This window comes from Netta rufina, assembly GCF_964035555.1.
Source record: "Netta rufina genome assembly, chromosome: 4".
NCBI lineage: Eukaryota > Metazoa > Chordata > Aves > Anseriformes > Anatidae > Netta > Netta rufina.
In genome coordinates this window covers 47,132,097-47,156,934 of record NC_140127.1, presented here as the reverse complement: position 1 = coordinate 47,156,934, position 24,838 = coordinate 47,132,097, and the positions used below count along the sequence as shown (strand labels likewise).

At 48.5% G+C, this 24,838-nt stretch overlaps 1 protein-coding gene across 1 annotated transcript; it reads left to right on the top strand.

Moving 5' to 3' along the window:
- Positions 1 to 14,190: 14,190 nt before the first annotated feature.
- Positions 14,191 to 19,560, top strand: AREG (amphiregulin; the record flags this gene model as incomplete). The annotated part of the gene is made up of 5 exons (XM_084286519.1): positions 14,191 to 14,320; positions 14,435 to 14,599; positions 17,011 to 17,194; positions 17,647 to 17,805; positions 19,473 to 19,560. 5 exons carry the CDS (start codon positions 14,191 to 14,193, stop codon positions 19,558 to 19,560), a joined length of 726 nt encoding a protein of 241 aa, XP_084142645.1.
- Between the last annotated feature and the right edge of the window lie 5,278 nt (positions 19,561 to 24,838).

The following is a 24,838-nucleotide window of genomic DNA, read 5'->3' as shown; positions in this document are numbered from 1 at the left end:
CTATTAGCAAAGCTCAAGTCTGAAAGGCCTTAAATTATTCCCTGCCTTGCTCTCCACAGGTCTCCCAGCTGCTCTCTGCCAGCCCCTCTGGCCATGAGCAACTTCAGTACCAGAAATGCTTCTTTCCTCTGCAGCCCTCCATTGCGGCAATCACACAAGTTTTAAACTGCAGTGACAGCAGCAGCTTGAGGATTACCCTGCCCTTGGCTTTCCGGGTTGGGGAAATTTGAGAGAAACAGTCCAGTTTCAGACTTAGGCAGGATTTTGTTTTCCTACGTCTTAACTTTTAGCTGACTGTTTTAGTTTGGCTTGGGTTTTCTCCACCTACCCTGTTGCTCATCTTAATCCCAGCCCATAGCAGCCCTTCCAGACCCTGTATTTTTCTCACTCCTGCATGTGATTGAGCAACTGGGAAGCTTGGGGCCACATACCAGCCTGCCACCTCAACAGCTTGCCGGCTGGACTTAGATTGCCAGTCCAGCAACCACGCAGCCGGGTCCTGACGACACACCCCAGGTAATTTCTCTCAGAGAGTGAACCTCCCTCATTCCTTCCATGGTTTCTGCTGGCACCACCTCCATCTCTCTGCTGCAGCTCTTCCTCACCCTCACCGCCTGCTTTCAGAGACACCTTTGGCTGTCTCTGCTGGTGAGAGTGCCTGCACCGTGCCCCCTGGGCTGCCCTGTGCAAGCCCTTCTTGCCAAACAGCTTTGTGTCCTGCCAGGGAAGTTCTCCAGTCCCCGTGTCCGGCTGCATCACAGCAGAGAAAATGCATGGAACAGGTGGGGATGCAAACTAGAGACCAGTAATGGTGAGACCCAGCTGATACTGAAGAATCCAGATGTCCCCAGGGCCACCACCATGTCACTGGGCAGTTTTTCCACGAGATGCTTTTGGCAGGAGTTCTCTGGAGCGCTGAGCACCCACATCTCCCATCAGCTGTCTTTGACATCTCTCTGTCATTTTCAGACCTATCCCACCTCAGACCTGCCCTGTCAGTATCCCTGCTGTGTGATTCTTGCCCACACATCTGTATCTCCTATCTGAAACCCATTCCAGCCTCTTGAGATTCAGGCAAAGGATGACTGACGCTTGCTTTCAAGCTTGGCTGTCAGATCTAGGAACATAGCAACAACTCTTGTGTTGGTGCTCTGTGGAAGGACAGTGCTTTTCTGAAGTACTGTGAACTCTCCAAAGTGCTTAGCTTTTGTGCAAAAGTTACTTTTGTTAATACTTCCCCTGCTCACAACATCCATCCTTATTTTTTAGTAAGAGGGAGCATAGTGGTTTTAGTAAGAGGAACAGCAGCCAGGCACAAAGCTGCCGAGAGATCAGCGTGGGAGCAGGCACAGCAAATTAAGCCATCCTTCGCTTATCACTTCTTGAGGGGGAAGGTTTTTCAGCATCTGTTGCGTGCCTGCTGTTACTAAACCTGGAACCCTCGTAGCCACAGTGCCCATGGTCACGGCCATAGCGTGCTCATCCCCCGTGGCCCACACAACAGAGGACACGGCGACGCACCAAGTTCCAGAGGCTGACCTTTCTCTGCCCAGCTGCCGCCTTGCCTGTTGCGTGCTTCGTGGTAATGTCACTAGAGGTGCTGTGGCAATCTCAAGCCTCTGTGAGTCATGTGTCCCCCTCGACGGGTTTCCTTGGAGTGCGTCAGCCAGTAATGCCCCGAGCTTGCTGAGAGCCGGAGGAAGCCTCCCTGACGATCTTGGGTTACATCACGGAGGCGGAGGATGTTTGGACAACTGGTTCCAGTCTCCACTGAGGCAAGTCTGAGATTGCGCAGAGCAGCAGGCACCTCACCTTGGTGCTGCTCGTGAGAAGGCCAGATTTGGGGCACAGGGAGGAGGGGAGGTGAAAAGGGCTGGAAAGACTTACAAATCACTCACTCATTGCAGAGCCGGGCTGGGTCAGTAGCAGCCATCCTTCTTGTTGGTGACAAAGAAAGGATGAGTGGACAGATGGATGGATGGATGGACAGATGAACACATGGAAGGAGGGAAGAAATGATGAATGAAAGAGATGAAGGAAGCAAGCAAGCAAGAAAGAAAGGAAGGAAGGACAGTGCTCCATCAGTAAAGGTGGAAGTTTGGTCTTGCACAAATAATTATTATTATTTTAATAAAGCTAGTGCCAAACCTAAATTACTCCAGCACTCCCATTATATAATTCCACCCTGTATGATTAAAAGCTTTCCCAGCAAACTGGGAGATTACAACAATTGATCAAAAAATATTGAGAAACCTCTCTGCCCTACCCCGCTGGATGCCAGTTTGATCTTTCTGACCCAGTCATCAGAGGGCATCAAAGTCTTGATAGGAAAACCCAGCAGGAATTCAGGAGAGGAGATGCAATAGTGAACCAGCAGCAGCCTCAATTTCACCACTGGTCCATGAACGTTTGCCAGTGGTCCCCAGTGGTCCTGTGGTCCTCTTTCTGTTCCAGATCTTCAGGCTGGTTGTCAATGCCCTTCATTATAACGGGAAGCGGAGGCAGTTGTACAGGCCACATGAATGAGGAAGAAAAGCCAGTTTAGCTGCCTCTGCCAGGACGGCTGTCACTTAGGCAGTAGAGGAGGGGAAATAGGGCTTAATTTAGGAGAGGAGAATAGGTAGTGGGAGATGGATCTCCATCAGGATACCCATGTCAGGTCACTTCTGAGAGGGAGGCGGTGGCAACCAAACTGAAGAGTTTAGACGAGGGCAAGAAAAGATGGCAAGACTTGTGATAGCAAAAAGAACACGATGTTGAAGTCAGCCGGTAACAGGAGGACCCGGTACCTTACAAGATCAATGCACCTTTGGCTTCCCAAACATACAAGAGGTTCGCATGCTCAGCCCACCCATGCCAGTAAGAAGCTTTGTAAAACAGCAGAGCAAGATGCAGCAAGTTTCAGAAAACTCCTGTTTTTCTCTATAAATCTTGCCAGGAGGACAGGGGCATTTGTCTGAGCAAGGTCAGACAAATCAGATCAGCTACTGGAGGATCAGACAGGCTTTAAATCAGCAGGAAAACTCAGGAATGAGTGCAAGCCATCATTTTCAGGGGAGCTCTGCAAGAGATGCTCACAAACCCTTCCCAAACCTGCTCCAAGAGCCCTGGCTCCTCTCCTTCCCTTTAGTATCACATTTGTCTTTTGAAATGGGACAAGAATACCACAGCCAAGGGTGGTCCCAACCCAACCATCAGCAGCTGGAAGGCTCTGCTGGGAAAGCCAGAGCTGCCTGCGCCCACTCGGTGCTGCAGTGACCGCTCTGCTCAGGCTGTGACTTTGGCCTGACTCGCTCCATTCCTCATCAGCCGCTGCCTGAGCGGGGACATCTCCCTGCACGTGGTGACACAGCTGGGCCTGTCGGCTGCTCCCCGCGTAGAGCTGCGTGCTCCTGATCTGCAGTCAGGTTTGCTGGGAGCAGGCCCATCAGAAGGATTTTTCTGGTGGAAAACATGAGTTCTGCAAGCAAAAACTTTCTGACTTGGGATTGTTTCTTCTCCCAGTGAATTAATCCATTTACTTGGTTTCCTTTCCACCAGGGTCACTGGACTGGACTATTTCAGCCAGTTCAGCACTGTTTAAAACTCTTTTTTTTTTTTTTTTTTTTTTTTTTTTGACTCACCCAAGCTTTTTTGTTCCAATAATCTCAAATCAAGCAAAGAAAGGAAAAAAAAAAAAAAACTTCATTAGTCAGTATTCCTGTACAGGTCAGTGCGCCACGAATCTTCTGCCATTGGTTTCATTCCCGCCTAGTGGTCACCTCAAGGACTACATCTCCCACTTCCACATCCCCAGTTTTTTGCCTCCCTGCCCCATCCTGCCACCAGGAGTTAACTGGCAGAAGGAAGCAACATTCAGAAGTCTCCTGGGGAAAAGAAGCGTTTTGTGCCCCAAAATGGCAGAGAACATTCTGAGCTTACAAATAAATAAATAAATAAATTTTTTTGTATGCACTGAAAAACATAGAAATGAAGAGTTTCAGAGTTTTCTTAACACAAAGCTTGCAGCATTGTTGACACCCCCATGGAAAAAATACTTATGCAATTTTAGTGTGCTGTCCTCTTTGGGAATAGAAATTGAGGTTGGAAAGTCAGATTCTCCATAGGGGCAGACACACGGCTTTGGTCTGTCCTGATCTGAAAGGCACAAACCACATCTCCTGGAAGGTTCTCACCATTCCTTGTGCACGCTGTCCTCGGTGTGGTTAATCATTACTGCAAGGCTCAGTTTCCTGACATTTACCAGCAAAGTCTTCCTTTCTTTCCAAACCCAGGGCACGCAGCAGGCTCTGGAGAGCTGTGCGGCCACCAAGGGCATTTAGTCAGTCTCGTCCCTCATGGCCACAGGTACCTTGAAACTAGGCCCGTCTTTGGCAGAGGCTGGAAGCAATTCCCAAGGGAATGATGGATTTTATTCACCCCAAAGCCGCCCCTCCTGCAAATTCATCAACTTCAAAACGAACCACTCGAGCTCACAGTCTGAGAATGCAGGAGTCACTGCGTCCTCCTGAGGATTTGGCACTGAGCTCAGCCCTGACGCACTTTGCCCACCAGCGGCCACCCAGGACGGAGAGATCTCTGATTGCCCTGCTGGTAATTTGGCAGCCGTGGGTGGCGAGGAAATGGCGTGTGTGCATTTGTGGCTCTCTTCACACTGGGTGCGGAGCTGTGTCAGAAAAAGCTTTCCCTCGGAGTCTCCTCTGTTTACTGGTGAAGTGATGCCTTACCTGGCTGCCTCCCTTGCGGATTTCCACCTGCAGGACAGCAGGGAGTCTCCGTTTCAGACACTGGAGCTCAGTGGCAGTGGAGAGGCTGCCTTGGTGCCCCACTCGCTGCACCAAAGGTCTGGCTCATGGGATTGCTGACAAGGGACAGCCACTCCAGCAACACCACAGTGCACATGGATGGTGAGATGGGTACATGCTGCCTATCAGCGGTCCGACCAGCAAAGTCCCATCAGCCCCAAAATCCTCACAGGCCCAGCTTGGACTTCAGAAACAAGAGCCACATCCACAGAGGGGCTAATGGCACAGGTGTCAGCTCTGCTGTGCGGGCGCACGCTGGGAATACACTGACTCTCCAGCTAGCAGTGGGGATGGAATAGAGCTTGGGTGAAAATCCCTTTTGCAGAGGCATTCCTAAATTGGAGTGCGAGGCCACTTGTCGCTGTAGGTCCACAGGGCCCCAGGCAGCCTGGCTTCTCTTCCTTTCAGTTTCCTTCAAAACTTTTAAAGTGTTTACCTACCATGTCACTTAAGGTGCCACACGGAACACCTGCAAAATGAAGCATTTGGCATTCGTGTGGGTCAGGATGCTTGAAACATGACTCTTGAATTGAAACCGTATGGCCATTTCTGAGTTTTCAAACAAAGTTTTGTGCATATGGGTCCCTTCCAACTCAGGATACTCTATTATTCTATGATTCTATGATTCATTTTTTCCAGCTCAGCTCTTTCTTTTAAGTGCCTTTAATTTTATTTGCCACCAATCTACTAATGTGGGGAAAAATGGTTTTCTGGCTGCAGTGACCTGTTTCATGCATGTTAAAATAGTATTTATTTAAATCTTAAAATAATTTAAATTTAGTCAAACACATTACATTTTCTCTCTCTCTTTCTTTAGAAACGTGTTAATTCCATGCAACTTGAGCAAGCTTGGGAACAACCTTCTGGAGTTAAGAATGGAAGACATCGTTCAGTATCAGCAAAGCAGGTGAATCTCAAATGAAGGTTTCAGAAGGCAGAGCAGGGGACAAATCCTGTTACACGAAATGGGTAAATCCATCCTGCCCTTCTGTAATTCGGATCAACATAACCCAGGTAGGAGGGAATAGAGACAAAGATCTCTTTCTCTGCCAGAAAGCTGATTTTGACACTAATCCCTTTCACCACCAGCATCTCCTCTCAGCTCCTGCTCTCCCATACCAGCTCCTGCATTCATCTGAAACGAGTTCATTTCCCACTGTGTAGGTGAGTTACCTCTTACCATGGCAATGGAACAGAGCTGAGCTCTACATTTCAGGGAAAGCCTTTGGTGGAGACCAAAGCTCAGTGCTCAGCAGTGCATTCAGTACCTCCAGGTCCCTCCTTCCCCACTGGATGCAGACGTGTCCCCACCGAAACCTCTTGGGTGTAGCCCACAGGGGCAGGAGGAGCAGTGCATATGCTTGTGCGTTGGTCACACTGAATTTGAGAGTGGAACGAGACTTTTTGCGAGCAAAGCACAGCCCATGTGAGTACAAGACATGAACCCCACTCACTGTGGAGACTCGGTTTTGCTTCAGAGCACTGTGTGTCCCCATGCAGTCAGACCAGGAGAACCCAAACATGCCAAGAGGACAGTTTTGTAGCATGCCAATGTAAACAGGTTTCTGTCCAAGGACTTCAAGAACAGTTGTTTTTTTTTTTCCTACATGAAGGCAAACTTACTTGCAGAAGGAAATGAGACTGTGCTTAGGAAGCCTTCTTCACAGCATGAGTGTGTAATCTTTATGCAAACAAGACCTTACTCATGTGGTGTGTCTCAGCAGTCCTCTCCTGGGAAAGCTTTGGCTCCACATTCCAGCCTGCTGGGGACAGACACAACACGCGAGGAGGAAGGTGCATGAGGTGCACAGGTTTCGCTGACAGATGGACGTGTGAGGCTGGAAGCAGCATCACAAGGCACTCACTTACTGGTCCCACTTCATCACGGTGAAATGACCACCCAAATTGCCAGGGCTGACTTAGTCCGGTGGCGCATTTGTAGTTTGTCACATTTCATGTTTATTTGCTAGTACAATTAATTAAAGGCAGCCGACGTCAGGAGGGCACGGGACTTGTAGCCAAATGCAGGTACTACCAGCTAACAATGGGATTTCCAAGGAAGCATAACAAACATGCCCATGAAATAGAGTGTTCTCCTCAATTTCTTTGCTTACTCATTGCCTGTGAAAAAAACAAAATCCAGAGTGATCTACGTAATCATTGTTGTGCGTAGGAAGGCTTGCCCAGGCTTTGTTCTGGGGAAAAATCTAGCTTTGGCAAAGGTGAGAGGAAAGGAATTTCTAATTGCTTTAGGCTTCTCTTTGTGATTCATTGTTTCTTCACATACCAAATGACTTCAGGTAGGTAAAGAAAATTCACCTCCTGATGCACCAGTGGCAAACACTCAGCTGTGGCAAGACAGTGCCAGATGTCCTCCTCTTCCTGGGAGCAGGATGATTCAGAGAGAAATCCGTTCAGATCGAGGGAAATATGATGAGTTGCGCTTACACCAAAGACTCTGCACTCTGCTCCTGCTGCAGGAAGCAAAAGCAAAGCAAACCTGCACAAGAGTTGGGCTTGCAGTAAGGGGTCCCTCCAACAGCCAGGCAAAGGGCTTTCCACATGTTTATTTCTAAAATCTGTGTTTGATTCTCACACCGGAAGATAGGACTTGAGTTTGACTCCTCCTGAGAGCTTTCCTAAGGGGTCTGAATCACACGCCAACAAACCGATGTATGCAGCAGAGATGAGAAATGGGAAAGCAGCAAAGAAACAACAGCCCTTTTGTCACGGCATGGGCCAGATGCGTCTTTGTAAAGATGCTGGGACAAAACGTGTTCACTTCGGATGGCAGAGATCGCTTCTTGGCTGAAGGGATTTGACCAGGTTGCTGCAGCTCCCAATTGTAGCAGCTCACAGCTAGGTGAAGTCTTTTCTCCATGCTCTGTTCACCTGTGTGCATCCATCTTTCTCACCAGCCATCCAAAATTACAAACCAAATTGGAAAAAAAACACATTGTGTGAGGAAGATTATAAATTAAAAAGCTACAACTTTCCCTGCACTTCCAGGAGAAAATTCCCAAGCAATTCTCATCTGTACTTTATTTCTCTGCTGCTCCGAATGCTGTTGGAAATAACATGCAATATGAAAGAAAAACATGACGCTATTTCTGTCACGTGTTCCTGGTCCTCATATGAGATGATAATCCCTCAAAACGTGCAGTACCGTGTAATTTACTCACATGCTTTCAAATTAGGTGATACGCATCTCCACAGTGACTTCATACCCAAGCCACTAAGGTGAGGAAAGGGATATGTTGTTCACCCCACTTAACAAACTCAGTTATTCAAGCTACACTTTGCAACTTTCATTGGCATCAACACACTTCAGGTCAGACAGACTTCCGTGGAGAAGATCCTCCTAGGGCAGCCTGATTTGTAACCCCAAATTGTTGCCACCCCATCTGCACAGGACTACCTCAAGGAACTTTGCCTACAAAAGATTGCTCCTCCACTGTTAAAACCAGTGGTTCTATTTGCTCTGACCACACTACACGGTGTCCTTAAAAAGAAAGCTGCAGCAGGCATGGAGTAATTAAAAACTACATAAGGGCTTTTGCCTACAGAAAGCCACTTTATCACAGTACGCCAAAAAAGCGATCATCCAGAAGTTGTATGGAATGAAGGAAACAGAAGACTCATAACTAAAATTCCAGGCATTAGAGGCAACCACGTTCTAGCTTTTAGAAACTCCGCATTGTAGTATAGGACTTCGGGATTTTGTTGTAGGTTTGTTGTTGTTGTTCTTTGTTTGTTTGTTTTGTGGGGGGGGATTTAAGGTGAAGATTTCTGCTCTGGTCTTTTCAGCTCAATCTCTAAGACGCTAAAGAAAAAAAGAAGCCTTTTTTTTCCAAGTGTAGACATTATTCTTCAAACAGTCACGCTGCTCATATAAATACGCACATTCTCTGAGCTGAGTGCTGGGAGATGACCGTGCCTTAATGAACAGCAGCCAGGCAGCTTTTGCTACCATGGTGGAAAAGTTTAAATAATTTTTCTCTTCTTTTTAAAATGAATACGTCAGGGGTACTTGCAAAACGATACATGACCTACATCCAACTTTGGAATGCATTAAGATGGCTCTCCCCCTCTGTAGGGACCGTGCAGGGCTGCAACCCAAGAAACTGTGTGGAGAAGAGAGATACTGTGGTGATTCTGCCCACCTGAGAGCAACAAGGTATTCTGAATATATGCACCTGTGTGCAGAGTGCAGGTGAAGCAGTGTGATATGCAAAGTAAGGGGCCAGAATTACATTGCCCAGGTACCTCAGTGCACAAATTACAACAGCAGAGGTCCAGCCTCAGTTTTTGTAGGGACTCCTGTACAACATCTTCCCCTCCTGATCGCGTGGGGCCAGGGAAGCAGGGTCAGGAGGGTGGTGGTGCATTGTAGTACCGTGGGGAGCCTGACTCCAGGAGGACGTGGGCAGGACCATGAGCCCTGGAGTCCTGGGGAATGTTTCTGTGATCGCCCGAGGAAATGGAAGAAAGGGCAGCAGGTTTCAGTGCTCTCCGGCATGGAGGAGCTGGTATTACAGAAGGAGATTGTTAGCTGAGGGCCAGCTCCCAGTTCTAGTGTAAATTCAGCATTGCTTCACCCTGCTCACCGCTTCAGGCCCTTACAATTACCGCTGGGGTCAGAATCTGCCCCTGAGCGTTTGCAAATTGCACAAAAATGAGTGGGTGAGCGCTGGAGGTTGTATTTGGTCAAATGAGAGCTGCTGGGTGCATGCTGTGTGGAAAATTAACCAGTCAGAGCCTGGGGCAGGGCTCTAACAGCAGGCAGCTTCCCAAAAATCCTCCTAGAGTGTGGCAGGACTTTCATCCCAGCCTGATTTGTAATGTGTTCCCTGCCACCACTGCAAATCTGAGCCCAGCCTGTCATCAGGAGGTGGGAGATGGCCCAGGACATTCTGCAAATTTCAGGCTGGCCATTCCTGAAAGATGTGGAAAGCACGTGTAAAATCCCACCGCTGTGATTTGGTAGCATTAAATCCCTCAGTGCCATTGCATGCTTCATCAGGTGAGGCAGGGATGCACACAGCTGTTAGAGTTTCCCTTAGCTGATTAGGAACCCCTTGGGTTTTCAGGGGGCTGCTTTTCATTCGTGTTGATGTAAACGAGAGAAAAATGCAGATCTCATAGCTGTTGTGGGCGCCTGTAGATTCTGCCCTTTTTGTTTTTATTCTTTAGGCATGCTGCAGAAGATTTTGCAGTCAAACATGGAGCAGCTGAAGACACGTGCCACCGGGCAGATTTCCCTGGGGTGAACAGCTGATGTAGTACACCTGCATAAATTATTCCCTTTCTGGATGGGTTTCACTCATGAAGTCTCTGCTTCAACCTAGGTCTCTGGGAAATGAATCGAGCACTACCAGACTGTCACCACCTCAGGAGAGATGTTGCTGTTGACTTTCATGGCAGGGCTGCATGGTCCTCCAAATGCCTGCATATCTCAGAGGCTAGGACCTTCGTACCGATTTCCAGAAGTGCCGTATTGTTTCCCCTTCCTTCCCACCAAGAACCCAGGCTAGGCATCCACATCCTCGTAATTACAGCAATCTTGACTTGCATCAGCAGGAACTGGAGTGACACATGCCTCACTTCAAAGCTCTCTCCCTGCCTATGAGATAGCTGCTGATAGCAGAAGATACTGGCATCTGCAGATCACAAATCAAGTGAAAGTCTAGTGAGCTGCCCAGAAGACACTGCTCCGGTTTGAGTCATCACCCTTTTCCACCTGTTCTCAACTGGATGGATGAGAAAGGATAACTCATGTTCAAACACCCAGGTCAGCTGCGCCCGCCCATACAAAATAAACATTTGATGTCAGTGAAGAAAATTAATGGGCAGCAATTTCTGCCACTTCCTTTCCCTTCACGCATTTCTCTGGAGTTTTATCAAAAGTAAAGAGAGTGAATAATGAGATCGTGGCTGGCACGCGGACACTGCTGGAGGACACGATGCCCAAGCGTGCCCCGCCAGGGCCAGGCAGGACTGGTGTCACTTGGCCTCTACAATCCCTGCCTGAGCCCCTGATTGTCACTGCATGGCCGGGGAAGGGACAGGCTGCTTGCTGGCCACCCCATGCAGGGTGAGAGCAGGGTGGCTTTCACTCTGATACGCGGGGACAGAGGAGAAGGAAATATAATCCACATTTTCTGCCAGTCTGGGGGCTCCCAGCGTCATTGAGAGCTGAAAATATGTAACTTCACATCCTGGGCACATCTTTCCAGTTTGATCACCTCACGCTGATGGATCACGGTCAGTGAGGGGCACAGCAGGTCCCGGGAGCTGCCAAGTGAAAGCTGAGGAGAGCTGAACTTGTACAGAAATGAGAGCACATTAATTCTGCCAGCAAAAATTTGTTGGGATTCACCACAGAATGGGAAATTCACCACAGTTGGGATTCACCACAAATGTCTGCGTGGCAGGGTCTGACCTGCTGTCTCGGGATATCACGCCCTTGCCAGGGTGGTCTGACAGCCCCAGGGAGCAGCTAGCCAGATGATGCACTGCTCCAGAGCAGGAAGCGCAGCCACCACGTTCACCCCTGGCATGGTTTCTGGAGAAGACAAGCCTGGGAAAAGGCAGGCAGACCATCGGAGAGAGATCTCCCCTCCAACGTGGCTGCAGTGCCATAATCGCACCCTGCAAGGCTCTCCAGCCTTCGGGGAAGCTCCCTGTGCCCCGCAACAAGCAGGATGGACAGTGGCTTGCAGCCACAGCAGGGTGTCCCGCTGGAAAACCCCAGGTGCCGCCGGGAGCGGTGGCTCAGTAGGTGGCACTCTGCATCCACGGGGAACCAGCACCTTCCCAAAAGCAAGCCCTGCCCCTCACTGGCCCAGCACCCTGACCTGCCAGCCCCACTGCAGTGGGGCAGCACACAGGGGTGAGTCCTGCAGCCCCCTCAAAGCTTCATCTCCTTCCATCACTGCTGGGGATGTCCTCCAGCAGCTCAGCCTGGGGACAAAGTCCAAGCATCCTTCCAGCCTGGGAACAACGCCATGGTCAAGCTGAGCACCTCCTGCCTGATAGCATGCAGCTGATGGGGGCACGGAGTTGGGAAGAGCAGATCCAGGCCCTCCCTGCTCAGGAAGTGTCTGATTTCCCTTCGCCTGTGGCAGGTAAGCTGGTCAGAGGCTGGCCCTACAGATCAGCAAGGGGGAGGTTTCCAAAATTTTTGTCCTGCTTGTGGCTCCCTCTGCAGTTGAAGAAAGTTCTGTTGGTGACGCATCAGCCAGAGCACTGGGGGCTTCCCTCCCTGCACGTCTCCCCAAAACACCTGACCTCTGGAGGTGTCATCTCAGAGAAGCCCGCAGAGCTTTGCTGGAAAGCATTTTGGGAAAAGCTCTGGTGATATCTCCCCCAACCCTCCTCCTGTCCAACTGGCAGCCAGCACCCTCGGTATGTTCCCTGGATGCTGAGTGTCTCACCTTGCTGCCCCAAACATCCCAGCTGCATTGGCAGTACAGGATGGCAAAAGAAAAACACTCTCATGCCTTTGCTGTGGCCACCAGCACTTCTAAAGCGTTTCACAGGGAGAAGAGGAGATTCCTGAGCTGTGTTAGTTTATGCCCGGCCACCCGTTTTTCTTGCAGGAAGCAGGAGAGGCAGGAGGAAGTCAGCGAAAAGCCTAACAAATTTGTAGCGTGCCAAGCCAAATTCCTTGCCGCTGCCAGCTGGTGAAGCGGAGCCATTGGTTGGAGATTTCAGGAGCAAGGTCAGAGTCAGTAGCTGGATGTGCCATGTTTGGTCTCTAAACAGTGCAGGTAAGACAGTTGATTGCACTCGGGTCATTAAACCTTTCCCCCGGTTAGCTTCTATTTTCACTTGCTTAGCAATTTGCCAAGCACAGCATGAGGTTGGAATTTTCAGTGCTTCTTGGAATGAGATTGAAAGAATTACCTCAAAGTGTTCCCGGTAAATTTCTCTCTAACAAAGGCCGGGAGAAATTTACTTCATTTTAAAGGCAGCAAAAAAAAAAGAAAACAGGGAAGCTGTAGGAGCCAGCTTTGAGCACGTCAGGCGAGGGGCAGGAAAGGTCTCAACTTAGGCAGCTCTATTTGGCCATTCTCACAAAACAAACCCCACTTGTAGGCAGAACAGACCCCGTCCCCAAAAGTCAGCATCTCTGCCTTTGGAGAAGCTGTGCTCACACTTGGTCTGTGCCCCGTACCTTACAGGGGTTATGGGTGGGTAGCTCAGGTCTGTGGTGGAGGGGAGGGAGCTGCGTTGAGCCCCAGGCTACCCCCAAATGAAGACTGAGCGACTGATTTGGCAGCGTCTTTTTTGGAGCTGTCAGGCATCACTTCCCAAGATTTACTCACTCTGGAGTGCTCGGCGCGGAGCTGGCATGAGCCTGAGAGCCAAACAGAGCCCCGGGAGCTGTGTGTCCTCCTTTGGCCTGCAGAGAAGAGGGGAGAAGACTTAATAACCGAGCAACTTGGATCCCAGCCAGGTTAAACAAAGGCTCCGGCAGCTCCCTGAGCTGCAAATGGCATTCCAGAGCATCCTAATTAGAAGAGCAGAGCTTTGTCTGACTCTCACGGCCATCCCACCCTCTTCTGCTTCCTCCTTACAGCCGAGTACTGGGGATGCTCTTATGACACCCCGTGAGGAGGAACCTGATGCAGAGATCTCCCACCACACAGCTGCTGGGGGCCGTACGTCCCCCTCCGATGCTCCACGCTGAGCCTTTGTGGTGCTGACCGACACCAAGAGGCACCCACCTGCTGTCCTCGCACCACTGTAGGGCTTTTCTGCATTCCCACGCTACACCAGCACGCTACAACCTGTTCCCCTGAGTTCATCCCCTACAAGCAAGCCGGTGTGGGACACGGGAGAGCAAGGCGCCCTTCACCAGGGGTCAGCGCCCACCCTGGCTGGCTGCCCCCCTCCTTGCCCCAACTTCGTCAGTCATTACTCACGTCCTGCTCCCCGAGCACACCACCCACGGCCCCGCACGCAGGGCCACCACCGCCTTTGTTGCCCCCCAAAACACGCCAACCCGCTTCCTCCGAGGGGCAGAGCAAAGAGCGGGGGCGTGCCCCGCCATAAACGTGCCGGGCTGTGTGTGTACGGGGCTCGCCATGGCAACCCCGCTCCGCATCACAGCGCCAGAGGAGGGGACGCGGAGCCAGGGGGGGAGCCGCCGACCCCCTGAGGGGGGCTCCCCACAGGGCGACCGTTGGGCGGGAGCGCGACCGTTAGGGGGGTAGAGGGACCGTTAACGGCGGGCGCGAGCCCCCCGCGCGCGCTCAGCAAGGTGCGCGTGCGCCGCTCCCCCCCCGCCCTCACCGTTCCCTCCCCCCTCACCTGCGGCCCCGCCCGGTGACGTCACGGAGCCGCCTATAAAAGGGGCGGCGGCGGCGGGCGGCTCCTCATGGAGCGCTGCGCGCCGCCGCCTGTCGCGACACTCCCCCTGTCGCCGCCGTCTCCACCGACGCTCCCGTCGCCGCCGCGACCACCGATGCGCGCCCTGGCGTTGCTCGTCGCGCTGGCCGCGCTCGCAGGTGCGGGGGAGGGCGGTGAGGGCGCCTCGCGGGCGGCGGTTGGGGCCGTTATGAGGCGGTTGGGGGGGGTTGGCGGGCTGCGCGCCCCCCTGACGGCGCCGTCTCTCCTCACAGCCCGCCTCGCCGCCGCCTCAGCGGCCAACGGCACCCAGCCCGGCCCGAGGGAGACTGAGGGCCGCCAGGGGGAGGCTGTGCCCGGCCCCGACTACGAGGAGGAGGAGGAGGAGGGTGAAGAGGCGCTGCCCGTCCACCAGTACATCGTGGATGACTTGATCCGAGGTGAGGCGGCGGACCCTCCCCGCGGCTGTGCTTCGCCTGCTCCGTGCTGCCCCTTCTCGCCTCGCCGTGTGTGGAGTGCTCCTGCTGGGTTAGAAATAGGGCGTCAGGTTTGGGAGCTCGGTGGGAGTGAAGTTAGGGGGTGTGGGAGCCGCTGTGCTGCCTTCCTCACTTTCCTCACAGGAAAGTTGTGGTGGAGTGACTGCCTAGCTGCTGTGGGAGCATCAGCAGGGCTGCTGGGTGCTGTCCCTCTCAGGAGAGGGGTTGAGATGAGGCTGGTTGTCCTGCCTTGAAGGCTTTTTGGGGTGTCTTCTCATGCTTACTTGACTTGGAGTTGACTAAAGCTTTGCAGAAGAAACCAACACAAGCGCCATAAGTGGCTGCAGAAGTGCTTGTTAGGCATCCTTTAGCCAGCACTTAAACAGTCCTGGAAGCAATGAGGATATTTGAGCAGCCCACCGGACCAAGAACAGAGGGGACAGGAGGACCTTCTTGGTTCTCATCTAAGTGCAGTTGTGAGACAAGCTGTGGAGGCTGGGGCTAAAGGAATACCTATGAGTGATTAGCAATTCAGTGCAGGATAGTAATCGGTGCTGTTGCCTTCTAGGATGGGATCCAACTGCTGTTTTTCCTGAGGGAACACCCTGAGGCTTGAATGAGACTCAGGGGAGCATGTTCCAGATATTATGTACGGGAACGTGTGGACCCTTGTTCAAGCTTTCTGTGACTGCAAGACCTTCAGGGGGAACAGGAATGTCAGAGTTAGTGAGCAGTTTAGCCAGTAAAACTACTGGCTCCGTGACTTCTGTGTTGTCTAACTGCACAGAAACCAGATTTGTTACCAAAGGTGGTTGGTTTGTAGACAAGCTCTGCTACTTGGCATGAGGTTTATCTGTGGAGGGAGTCTTCAAGCTGTTATGATTCAACTGTGGATGGTTTTCTTGGCTATGCAGCTTGCAGACGGGGACGTAGATCAAACCAACAGCCTCTTCCTTGAAGAAGGAAGAATGGAAACAGCCTCAATTACGAAAGTGTGAACCTAAATATCAAGTCCAACTGGACAGGACAGAGGCCTCAGCTGTCAGTTTTAAGTTCACACTTCTAGGGATAGGAAACCTTGCTGCAGGAACAGTGTTCCTAGTTTACATATTAATATAGTTTATACAATTTGAATCAGACTTCTGGTTGCTGAAGGCATTTTTGCTTTTAAGTAACTTCAAGCCAGGCTTGTTGCTCTAGAACTTAAAATGATTGCTGTCTAGACAACAGTGAACTACACCTTGTTTCTTTGTGTACTTTGTGCCATCTCCTGTCACTAGAAATACAGGGCTATGGAGTTGTTGCATCCTGTTGTGGTAACTGCCTGCATGTGTAGTGCTCTGAGTGAAATAATCCCCAAATTTTTCTCTTTGCGGCACTATAGGGAAATAAACAGTCTGGAAGATGACTGCAAATGTCTTCTCTGTTGTTGAGACCTCATGTGGTTAACTGTTACTCCTGAATAGCGTGGCATCACTTGGGGAAGACTTCTTGTATGGCTAGCAGAAAAGGGATGGTTTGTTCAGAGAACCAGTGCTTCACCACCTTGCTCTATGATAATGCTATCAAGCTTTGTTGCCATGTGTCTGTGGAGTTTATTCACCTAGTCAGTGACTGCCCTATGCTTGTTCTCCCTGGCAAAAGGAAGATGCCCTCAAATCCAAAGGCTACTAAGACACCAGCCTCTTAAACCACACTCTTTGGGAGGTTTATTTTAATTGAGATAATGAGGGGCAACAGTAAGTGGCAGAACAAATAACCTGACTCTTGTGGACTCTCCTGCTTTCACTCCTCTGGTGCACTCATCTCAAAGTAGGAGAACTGGAAATGAACTATCTCTTCTGCTGAGGACAGCACTGCAGGTTATTTGGGAGAAACAAGTACGCTAACTGGGATAGCAGGCTGTCTTGGCTTGACAAGCGCCCAGGACTATCTAGCAACTTACAAAGCCTTTCATCACTGATGCAAATAGAGTTTAGAGCAATGGAGGCTGGTAGCCTTGCATCTGCATCGCTATAAAATGTGTGGATGGCTTGGCTCAGTGTGAACTCATATTCTTCAGAAGTCCTTGACTGAACCTATGTGGTTTCACTCAAGTGTCTTAGCCATGTGGAACACGGCTAAGTCCTTTAACTCTGCTCTTTATCCACTCCATCTTCTTTTGCCTGCATTGCTCAGGACTCAACGGTATCAGAGTTAAGCTTAATGAGCTTCTGAGCTTGCTGCATTTGTGCTGGATGTCAAGTACCCAGGTCTTTGCTCACTTGCATTCTGTGCTCCACAATCACAGGCTCTCATGAAGTGATTCCCAAATCTTATTTCATTTTCACAGGATCTGTCTGTTTAGCATTAAAGTCCTCTTGTTCTTTTTTCAGTTGAACCTGTGGTTAAGCCCAAGACAACAAAGAAAGGGGGTGAGAAGAATGCTGGTAAATCAAGAAGGAAGAAGAACAAAGGGAAGAACAAAAAGAAAGGGACTCCCTGTGAAATGGAATACAAAAACTTTTGCATCCATGGTGAATGCGTATACCTAGAACATCTCCAGATGGTGACCTGCAAGTAAGTTACGTGCACCTTGCGAGCCAGCTGTGATTTGCATGTGCTGGTGGCATATGAGGGCTTAGAGGAAAAATTGGTGTCAAGTTGGCCTAGATCCATCTCGTGCAGTATTTTGACTGAGAATCTTTCTGCCATGTAAATTAAGTGATGATGGAATCTGAGATGCATAACAAGCCACTGAACTCATCAGTTGGTCATAAACTTGAACCAAAAGAATGAAAAGGCGTGTCTTCTTGGAACATCACGCCCAAACTAATCTCGACTTGTTGAAATGCTGACAAATCTTGTGCTAGAGCAGTGACTGCATTTCATGAACATGCTCTGAAGAGAGCATCTTGAGATTCATGTGAAACTCTGAAGATGTTGAAGTCAGGCTTGAATGTGTGTGTAGGCGTCCTTGGCTCCAGACGGTACGGGAGCTGATAAGAACTTGTGTTGATGTTTACTTGCAGGTGTCATCAGGATTTCTTTGGTGAGCGCTGTGGTGAACAGTTCATGAAGACTCAAAGGAAGAATGATGTGGCAGACTACTCCAAGACCGTGTTGGTAGTGGTAGCTGTCCTGCTCTCAAGCATCAGCTTCATTACTGTACTTATCGTTGTGATAGTGCAGTAAGTATTATGTTCTTGGGTGGCTGGCTTAAGGGTGAGCAGGGCTTGTGTCTGGTTGTGTCAAAAGTCTGTGTGGCTTGTCTGAACTGTGTGCGAGACCTCCAAAAGGGCAGAGTTCTTATCCTGGCTTGAAGATGTCTTGAGGGTAGAAGCGAAGTCTGAAAAGTTCATATCAGGTGTTCGCTTACTCTTTCATTATTGGCTATGTGCAGCCTGTGAATGCTAAGTTTTAAATCAAGAGCCTTCCTGCTACAACCAGAGTACTGGTGCTGCGAAGCATCAGCAGGAGGTGGAGGAGGAGCATTAATGCTGATGCAGCAGTGCATTTCCTAATCCTTGTGCAGAATAATTCTGCCAGCAGTAATGTGACTAATATGTGGCTGTTATCCAACAGCTGGGTACACAGCTAGAGGTAAGGAAACAGTCCTCTAGCTGTCCTTTTCTCAATGGAGGTTGCTGGGCTTAAATACTTGTGCTTTGGGAGAATCAAATAAGGGAGCAAGTGCTGCCTGTCCAAAAGGTTGTATGGCGTGCTGTTAAGGTTGAGGAAACAACCATTCCTTGGTTAATGGCTGCAGACAGTGCAGAGCAGTGGGTAACCAGAATCTCAGGTCCTGTTCTATGTACAGTAAAAACTTCACTGGGAATGTTCTTCATGCCTTGCATGAATGCCTCTTCTGTACCTGTGTTTCTCTGTACAAGGTACATGCAGCAGCTTCTACCCATCTATGCCTTGGCTTCTTGTTCTCTAGGCTTTCTGCTGCTGCCATTAGGTAGCTGGCACAGGGAACCTGGATCCGGTGTTAACCAAGCACAGGAGCAGTTCTCTAGGTCAGACACTGCAGCAGGGCTTGGGGTAGTGTGGGTGAAACTCAGAAATCTGGTCTAATTTTAGATTTAGAAGTACATTGAATTAGGTACATGCTGTACCCTTTTGTGCAATTCAGGAAACGAGGTGTGCATTTGTCGTGTTGTTGTTGCTTCATATTTAGATGTGAACTTGAGGAATGCTGGGAAGAACAGTTGCTCTCTGAACACTGCCTCATTCCTCTCTGCTATGAGAGAGAACCAGTTTGTAGTGCTGTAAGAAAATGAGCAGAGTTAGCTGCTGAGGCAAGCCATGCAATAGGACTGCATCTGTCCCATGAACACTCATGAGCTTGAACCATGAGGTACCTCTGTACCTGTGTCCAGAGGTGGCTTGTTGGGAACACTAGAAAAGACTTCAGGGGAAAAAAATCAGTTAGCAGCTTGCTTTTGATGGGTATTTTGACAAATCTCTTAAATCCCTGTTCCCTTCAAGTCCTGCTCCAGGAAGGAGCAAAGCAGTCTTCACTCTGCAGCTGGTTGCAAAAGGCCTCTGGGCTTTTTGCAGCAAGGCCTCTTCCTCTTGATACCTAGTGAAGCTTGAATCAGGAAGCCCTGGCTCTGTGTGGCAAAACTCCCTGTACTTAACCTGGAGGATCTGTAATGTTATCAAGCTGTCAGATGTAGCTTAGAGATGAATAGTTAAACATTTAAACAGTTGTGCTCAAAAATTCCTGGTGCTCTGGGGTTGCTTGAGGATTTGAAGGATGTTAAGTGTGAATGGTGCAGAGAATGGGGGGCTTGTGACAGAAGGCTTTGTCAGGGTTCAAAATGACCTCTAACGTGATGTTGTTCCACAGGGTCAGGAAAAAGTGTCCGCAGTATGAAGAGAAAGAAGAAAGGAAAAAACTTCGGCAAGAAAACAGAAATGGACATGTTGGTGTGTAAATGAGGAAAAAGCAGGTATGAAAGCTGATGTGAAACTTGTTTCAGGTTTTCTAGGTTGGGGTTAACAACACAGGAGTTGCATGCATGTTCAGCAAAGCTAGCCTTACCTTTTAACACATCAAGTGCCTTGAAGCAGGTAGGTTACATGCAAGTGACCTAGGTTACTGGTTTCCTGAAACCACTCATGTTGCAGTTCTGTGAACTCTTCAACAGCACTGTTAGCTTTCTGGTAGGCCTTATCATAGGATATAGCGCAGCAGCCAGATGGATCATTATCTCTCCTGAGAAGTACTGAGACTTTTCACATCTCTTCAAGGCATTAGCAAGTTTGCAGTGCTTAGGGAATACAGAAAGACCAAGCTGCCAACTCAACAACCACCACAGATAGCTCCTCAGTCAAGTTCCATACTCAAAGCAACAGTGCTGAAGCTCCTTGGATAGATGGATTGCTTTAGGGAGAAATGTGGTGGCTTTTAATGAGCAAGTAAGTTACTCTCTTCTGAGCAGAACTGTATTAAACAGCAGTTTCAAGGACTTCTATTGAACAGGAGTTACACTACAAGCTGAAGGAGAAACTAAAGGATAGTCCAGAAAAACTTCGGCATACAGTACTTACGCTTTACCTCATGTGAACTACAGAGCTTATCCAAGCTTTGTCCCGTGACAGTTGCTGAGTTCTGCTCAATGTTTGCTTGAAGCTGAAGAACATGTAGCAGGGCGCACATAGCTAACCTGCCTGCCTTGGATGTAGGTTTGACCTGTTTCTAGTGCGGAGTACTCATGTTTTGGGTGATGGTTAACGTGCCTGGTCTGCCCCTTACAGAACAATTCTGCTGTGGCCACTGCCAAGCTACAGGGTACCTCTGGCTACCTGCCACATCCACCTGGACACTGGGGGCTGGAGTTGTTGCCACTAAGCCCTGACTCATCAAGACGGAGGCTGCTGCAAGGAGATGCCCAACATGCCACTTGCTGCTGAACCACTTGCTGGGGAGAACAGTTGCCACTCTACTTTGTACAACAACATGAAGGGAGCTGCTGCTGCAGGGGCAGAGGACTTGCTATCAGGACCTGCTGGAGACTGCTGTTACTGAGCTTTCTCTACCTGTGCTAGACCTCCAGTCTCTGTTTTGTGGATGGACTTTTTTTTCTGCTAGCAAGTCTCTTTTGGCAGCTCTAACTGAGGAGAAGTTGTGGCTTTCAGCAAAGTGAGGCGAAGGGGAGGATGTTCCCTTCCCTCTCCCCAAAGTTAGAAAAGAGCTTATCTAACTAGGCCTCAGTGGACAAAACTAATTCTGCTCTTGCTGTGCTCCCTGTTGATATCAGCTTCAAATGATTTCATCTCCAGTTCTGACTTGCAGGGTGTTGGTGACAAATCTGTTAGCCACACCTGGGTTCTGTTACTGTATGTGTGGAAGGTTCTCTCTCTGAATTCAGTAGGACTTACTGTGTGAGTGGAGCTATCCATCTGTGTGTGTGCTAGCCACAGTTAAAACTAGCCTCCTCAGGATGCTAAGAAGGTCTGAAGCTCTGTCCCTGAAGGAAAGCAATGCTTGAAAAAGCAATAAGCCTGGGCACTCCTGTTGTGGTGTCTGTCCATTGGCTACAAACACAGCTGTTATCCAGATGTTGGATGCTGCTTTGAGCAGCATTAAAGTCAAGTGATGCGAATCAGATTCAGCCATTTGACAACTCAGCCAAGAACCTGTTCCTTTGAAGAAAGAAATTGATGCACTGATACTCGGCAAGTGGTGGTCTCCTGTGCTCTACCTCCTGGTGTGAAGAACTCTACTTACCTCAAACTTCTCTGACCCAAGTACCCTCAGTTTCTTGAATGCCCATGCAATCTTGAGCACGGAGTATTATCTGAGTTCAGTTTCTTCTTGGAAGACTGTGTGCACTTTCTAAATAGATCAGAATTCTTCTGGTAGCAGAGCAATGCCATTAATTGTCAAGTTATATCTGTAAATGTGTACATTTATTGTATTTAATATTTAATGTTTCCATAACAAACTTATTTATTTTATAATTAAACTTTTTTTTATAATCTTATCATGGTAAGAGTTTTTCTTGCTCTCAGGAGTACATGTAAACACTTGAAATCAGAGCTTGGTTTCTCCTCTAAGCATGAGTTTTAACACTTACGTGCACAAAACAGGCCTGGGAAGACCTAACCTACAGCAGGTGCAAAGTAGAGCTCGGTGTTCTCAGAGTGCAAGTTGTTTGTAAACAATGTGCAAATGCAAGTGCTTGCTTCAGTAGGAAGTCCATTAAATTCGACTACAAAGGAGCCTTTTAAGTACTGGACTAGGGAGGGCATTAGTGAGCTACCTCATTGGAAGCAAAATTTGAAACACAAGTTTCAGCAGATGAGTAGCCATTTGCAGCAAAGGGAGAGCTGGGATTGTTGAACAGGGAGAGTCTTTCATCTCACTGTGGTCAGAGAGGATTTCAACGGTGGCTTGGAATCCCATCTTAAGTAAATGAGGAAAAGCAGAATAGCTTCAGGCCTGTGACTCTAAACAGCAAGGAAACCTTGGCCTGTAAAGTCTACCTTTAATTTCTATCCTTCCACAAGTGATTATTAGTCCAACTGTGTGCTGATGTTCCCTCTAAGCATTTCCAGGAGGGAGCTGGGGTCTGAGGTCCAAGTTGCCTAGAAAAAGGGATTCAAAGGGACAAGAGCTGCTTAAATTCCGTAGTTTGAATAAAGATGTGAGAACTTTCTTTTTAAAGCCTCTCTCTCAAACAGGTCTCTGAGAAGGTTAACTGTTGTGTCTTAGGTTGTGGCAGATTGCAAAACTTTCAGGAAAAAAAAGACCTCAAACTTTCTGCTGGGACCTAAGTTGTGTGCTTGCTGTAGGAGAAGGGCACAGTCCTGTGTCACAGAGCTGAGCCTTGGCCTTTTGGCTTAGCCAGGCTGTTCTCAGACATTCTCTGTGAGAGCCTGTATGGCATGTAGCTGAGGTACAGGTAAATGTATTGCAACATCTCTTGGGAATATGGCAATACTTCATTCCAGGGAACTTGCTTCATTACCAAAGTAAATAGCATCTCTCCAAGTGGCTTTTCCACAGACATTTGGTATTAGAGCTCTGGCAAGAAAAGCTGTTTCTGTAAGTCATGCCAAGGTTTTTGCTTTGGAGTAAACAAGCTCAATCTCAGTAGTGGCTGAGGCATAGCCTAGTGAGACTAGGAATGGATTGCAACTCATATGAAAGCCATGAGACTTCTCTACCCAAATCATATCCATCTTCAGTCATCTTTATAAAGTAAATACCATATTTTTTTTTTCCTTGATAGGCTAAACCAGTCTGAGGCTAAACCAGACTGAGGTGTTTTCACTCTTCCTGTTACAGCTTTGAAGCCTAACAAAAGTGAAGCTGCTACAGTGCAACTTGTAAATTCCATCTGTTGTATGTTTTTCATACTCTGAGTGACTGAAGTTACAAAATGCAGGTGCCCAGCTGAGCCATTTCTGAGAAGTTGCGATCTTGAAAGTTTAAGCCTCAGCTGCAGTTGTCCTGGCTTGGACTGCAGTTCTTGTCAATAATCAAGAAGGAAAATTGTTGATTGCTGCCAGGTGGCTGTGCATGTGCTAAAAGCTGTCCTGTGTTAGGCAGGCAGCTTTCTGTGTTCCTTGTGGTGGCCTTTCTGAGCACTGTAGAATGTTTGCTGAGGATATTCCTTCTTGAGAAATTTAGTGCATAAAACTGAGGTGGATGTGCCCTGTCCAGGAATAATACTTAACTGTGTATTTAGAACTAACATGCAGCTTTCCAGTTAAAAAATAAAAATAAGAAAATATGCATTTGATCAACTGGAACTGCAGGCAAATACTCATGACTTTTTTCTTCTTAGCAAGCAACAATATTTTTTTTTCTGCTGGAGCTATGGCACTGACTAATTACAGCTTATTACCAGCTTCCTAATGTGAGTTTGGTACACAACCACCATTAAGACCTAGTGTGCCCAGTGGGTTGTTTGATTGGAAAAAAAAAAACTGTTGGATAGAATGATAAATCTGTAAGTCTCTTGACATTCATGGATGTGACGTTTGTGTGACAAGCAAATCTGATCTGCTGCAGGGCAAGGCCAAAGAGAATCTTGAATGCTGGTCCTTCACAGCCAGGTCTGTTTTTCAGGATACATACATCATCTGCTCCCCTCATCTTGGAGTTTCCTTCATTGCAGTAAGCATGCCACACATGGTCCCGCACATTATCAGGAAGTTTTGTCTCTGGATTTTTCTTGGCCTTCCAATGGTAGCGTCACTTTGACAGGAGAGCTTCTGTGTCCTTGTTACCTGTAGCTGCCTCTGCTGAGACCTGGAAGAGCAGCCTGACCTCTCTTGCACAATTTTCTGCACACATGGCTGATTTTGCAAAGCATTTTTGGTATCCGGCTCAGTATCCAGGAATTCTGGTAAAGCGTGGGTCACGTCTACTTGCACAATTCCTTGCCATTTCCTAAACGTTTTGTTCTCTGCGATCTCTGTGATTTTTTAGAAGACATAGTAGTTCCTTATGTTTCTTCTGTTGTGGCTTCGTGACATTTTTGCATGTTTTGCAGTTGTCTATAAACAGAACAGCCTTCTTTCTCCTTGTGAACCTTGCACCCCTCCTCCTACCTTCCTCTCAGTGGCCCTTGTCTCCTTCAAGAGGGAGGCTTGACCTCTTCAGTAGCAGATGTTCCTTTAAATCTTGACCTACTGGGTATCACAGAAAGACTGGTTCTTCTCTGTGGCACAGGAAAGGTGCAAGTTAAAGATGTTTTCTTCTTCCTGATATACAGGAACATTTGTGAAGATGTTTGCATTGGCAGCTGCTGCAAGTAGACATAGTGCAGCAATTTGCTTAAATCCATCTTTGAGTTGTTCAGTGCTATTACCGGTAGTTGGTGTAAAGTTTAGTATTCTTAAAATATCTGTGTGTTTTTTATATCAATATACTTTGCTATCCTGCTAGCATGACAAGTACTTCAGTAAACTACTTGAACAAACATAACTGAAGGCAAGGTTGTTAACGGGGACAAATGCCGGCTTGGTTTTGAAGAGGTTTTCTCAATGCACTAACGGTATGCCTCATTTCAGTGAACTGTCCTGCAGTCACTTGGCTCTTGAGGAGTTTTCTTTGATAGGAAGTGATGGCTTCATGTTCTTGGTGACAACTGAATGCAGTAAGTGAGCGTGCTCATGGAGCAAGAGCAAAGTGTTTGTGTCGGTGGTGGAGGCTATTCACAGGAGATAAATCAGTGGACAGAAAGGTCGGACAGCCTT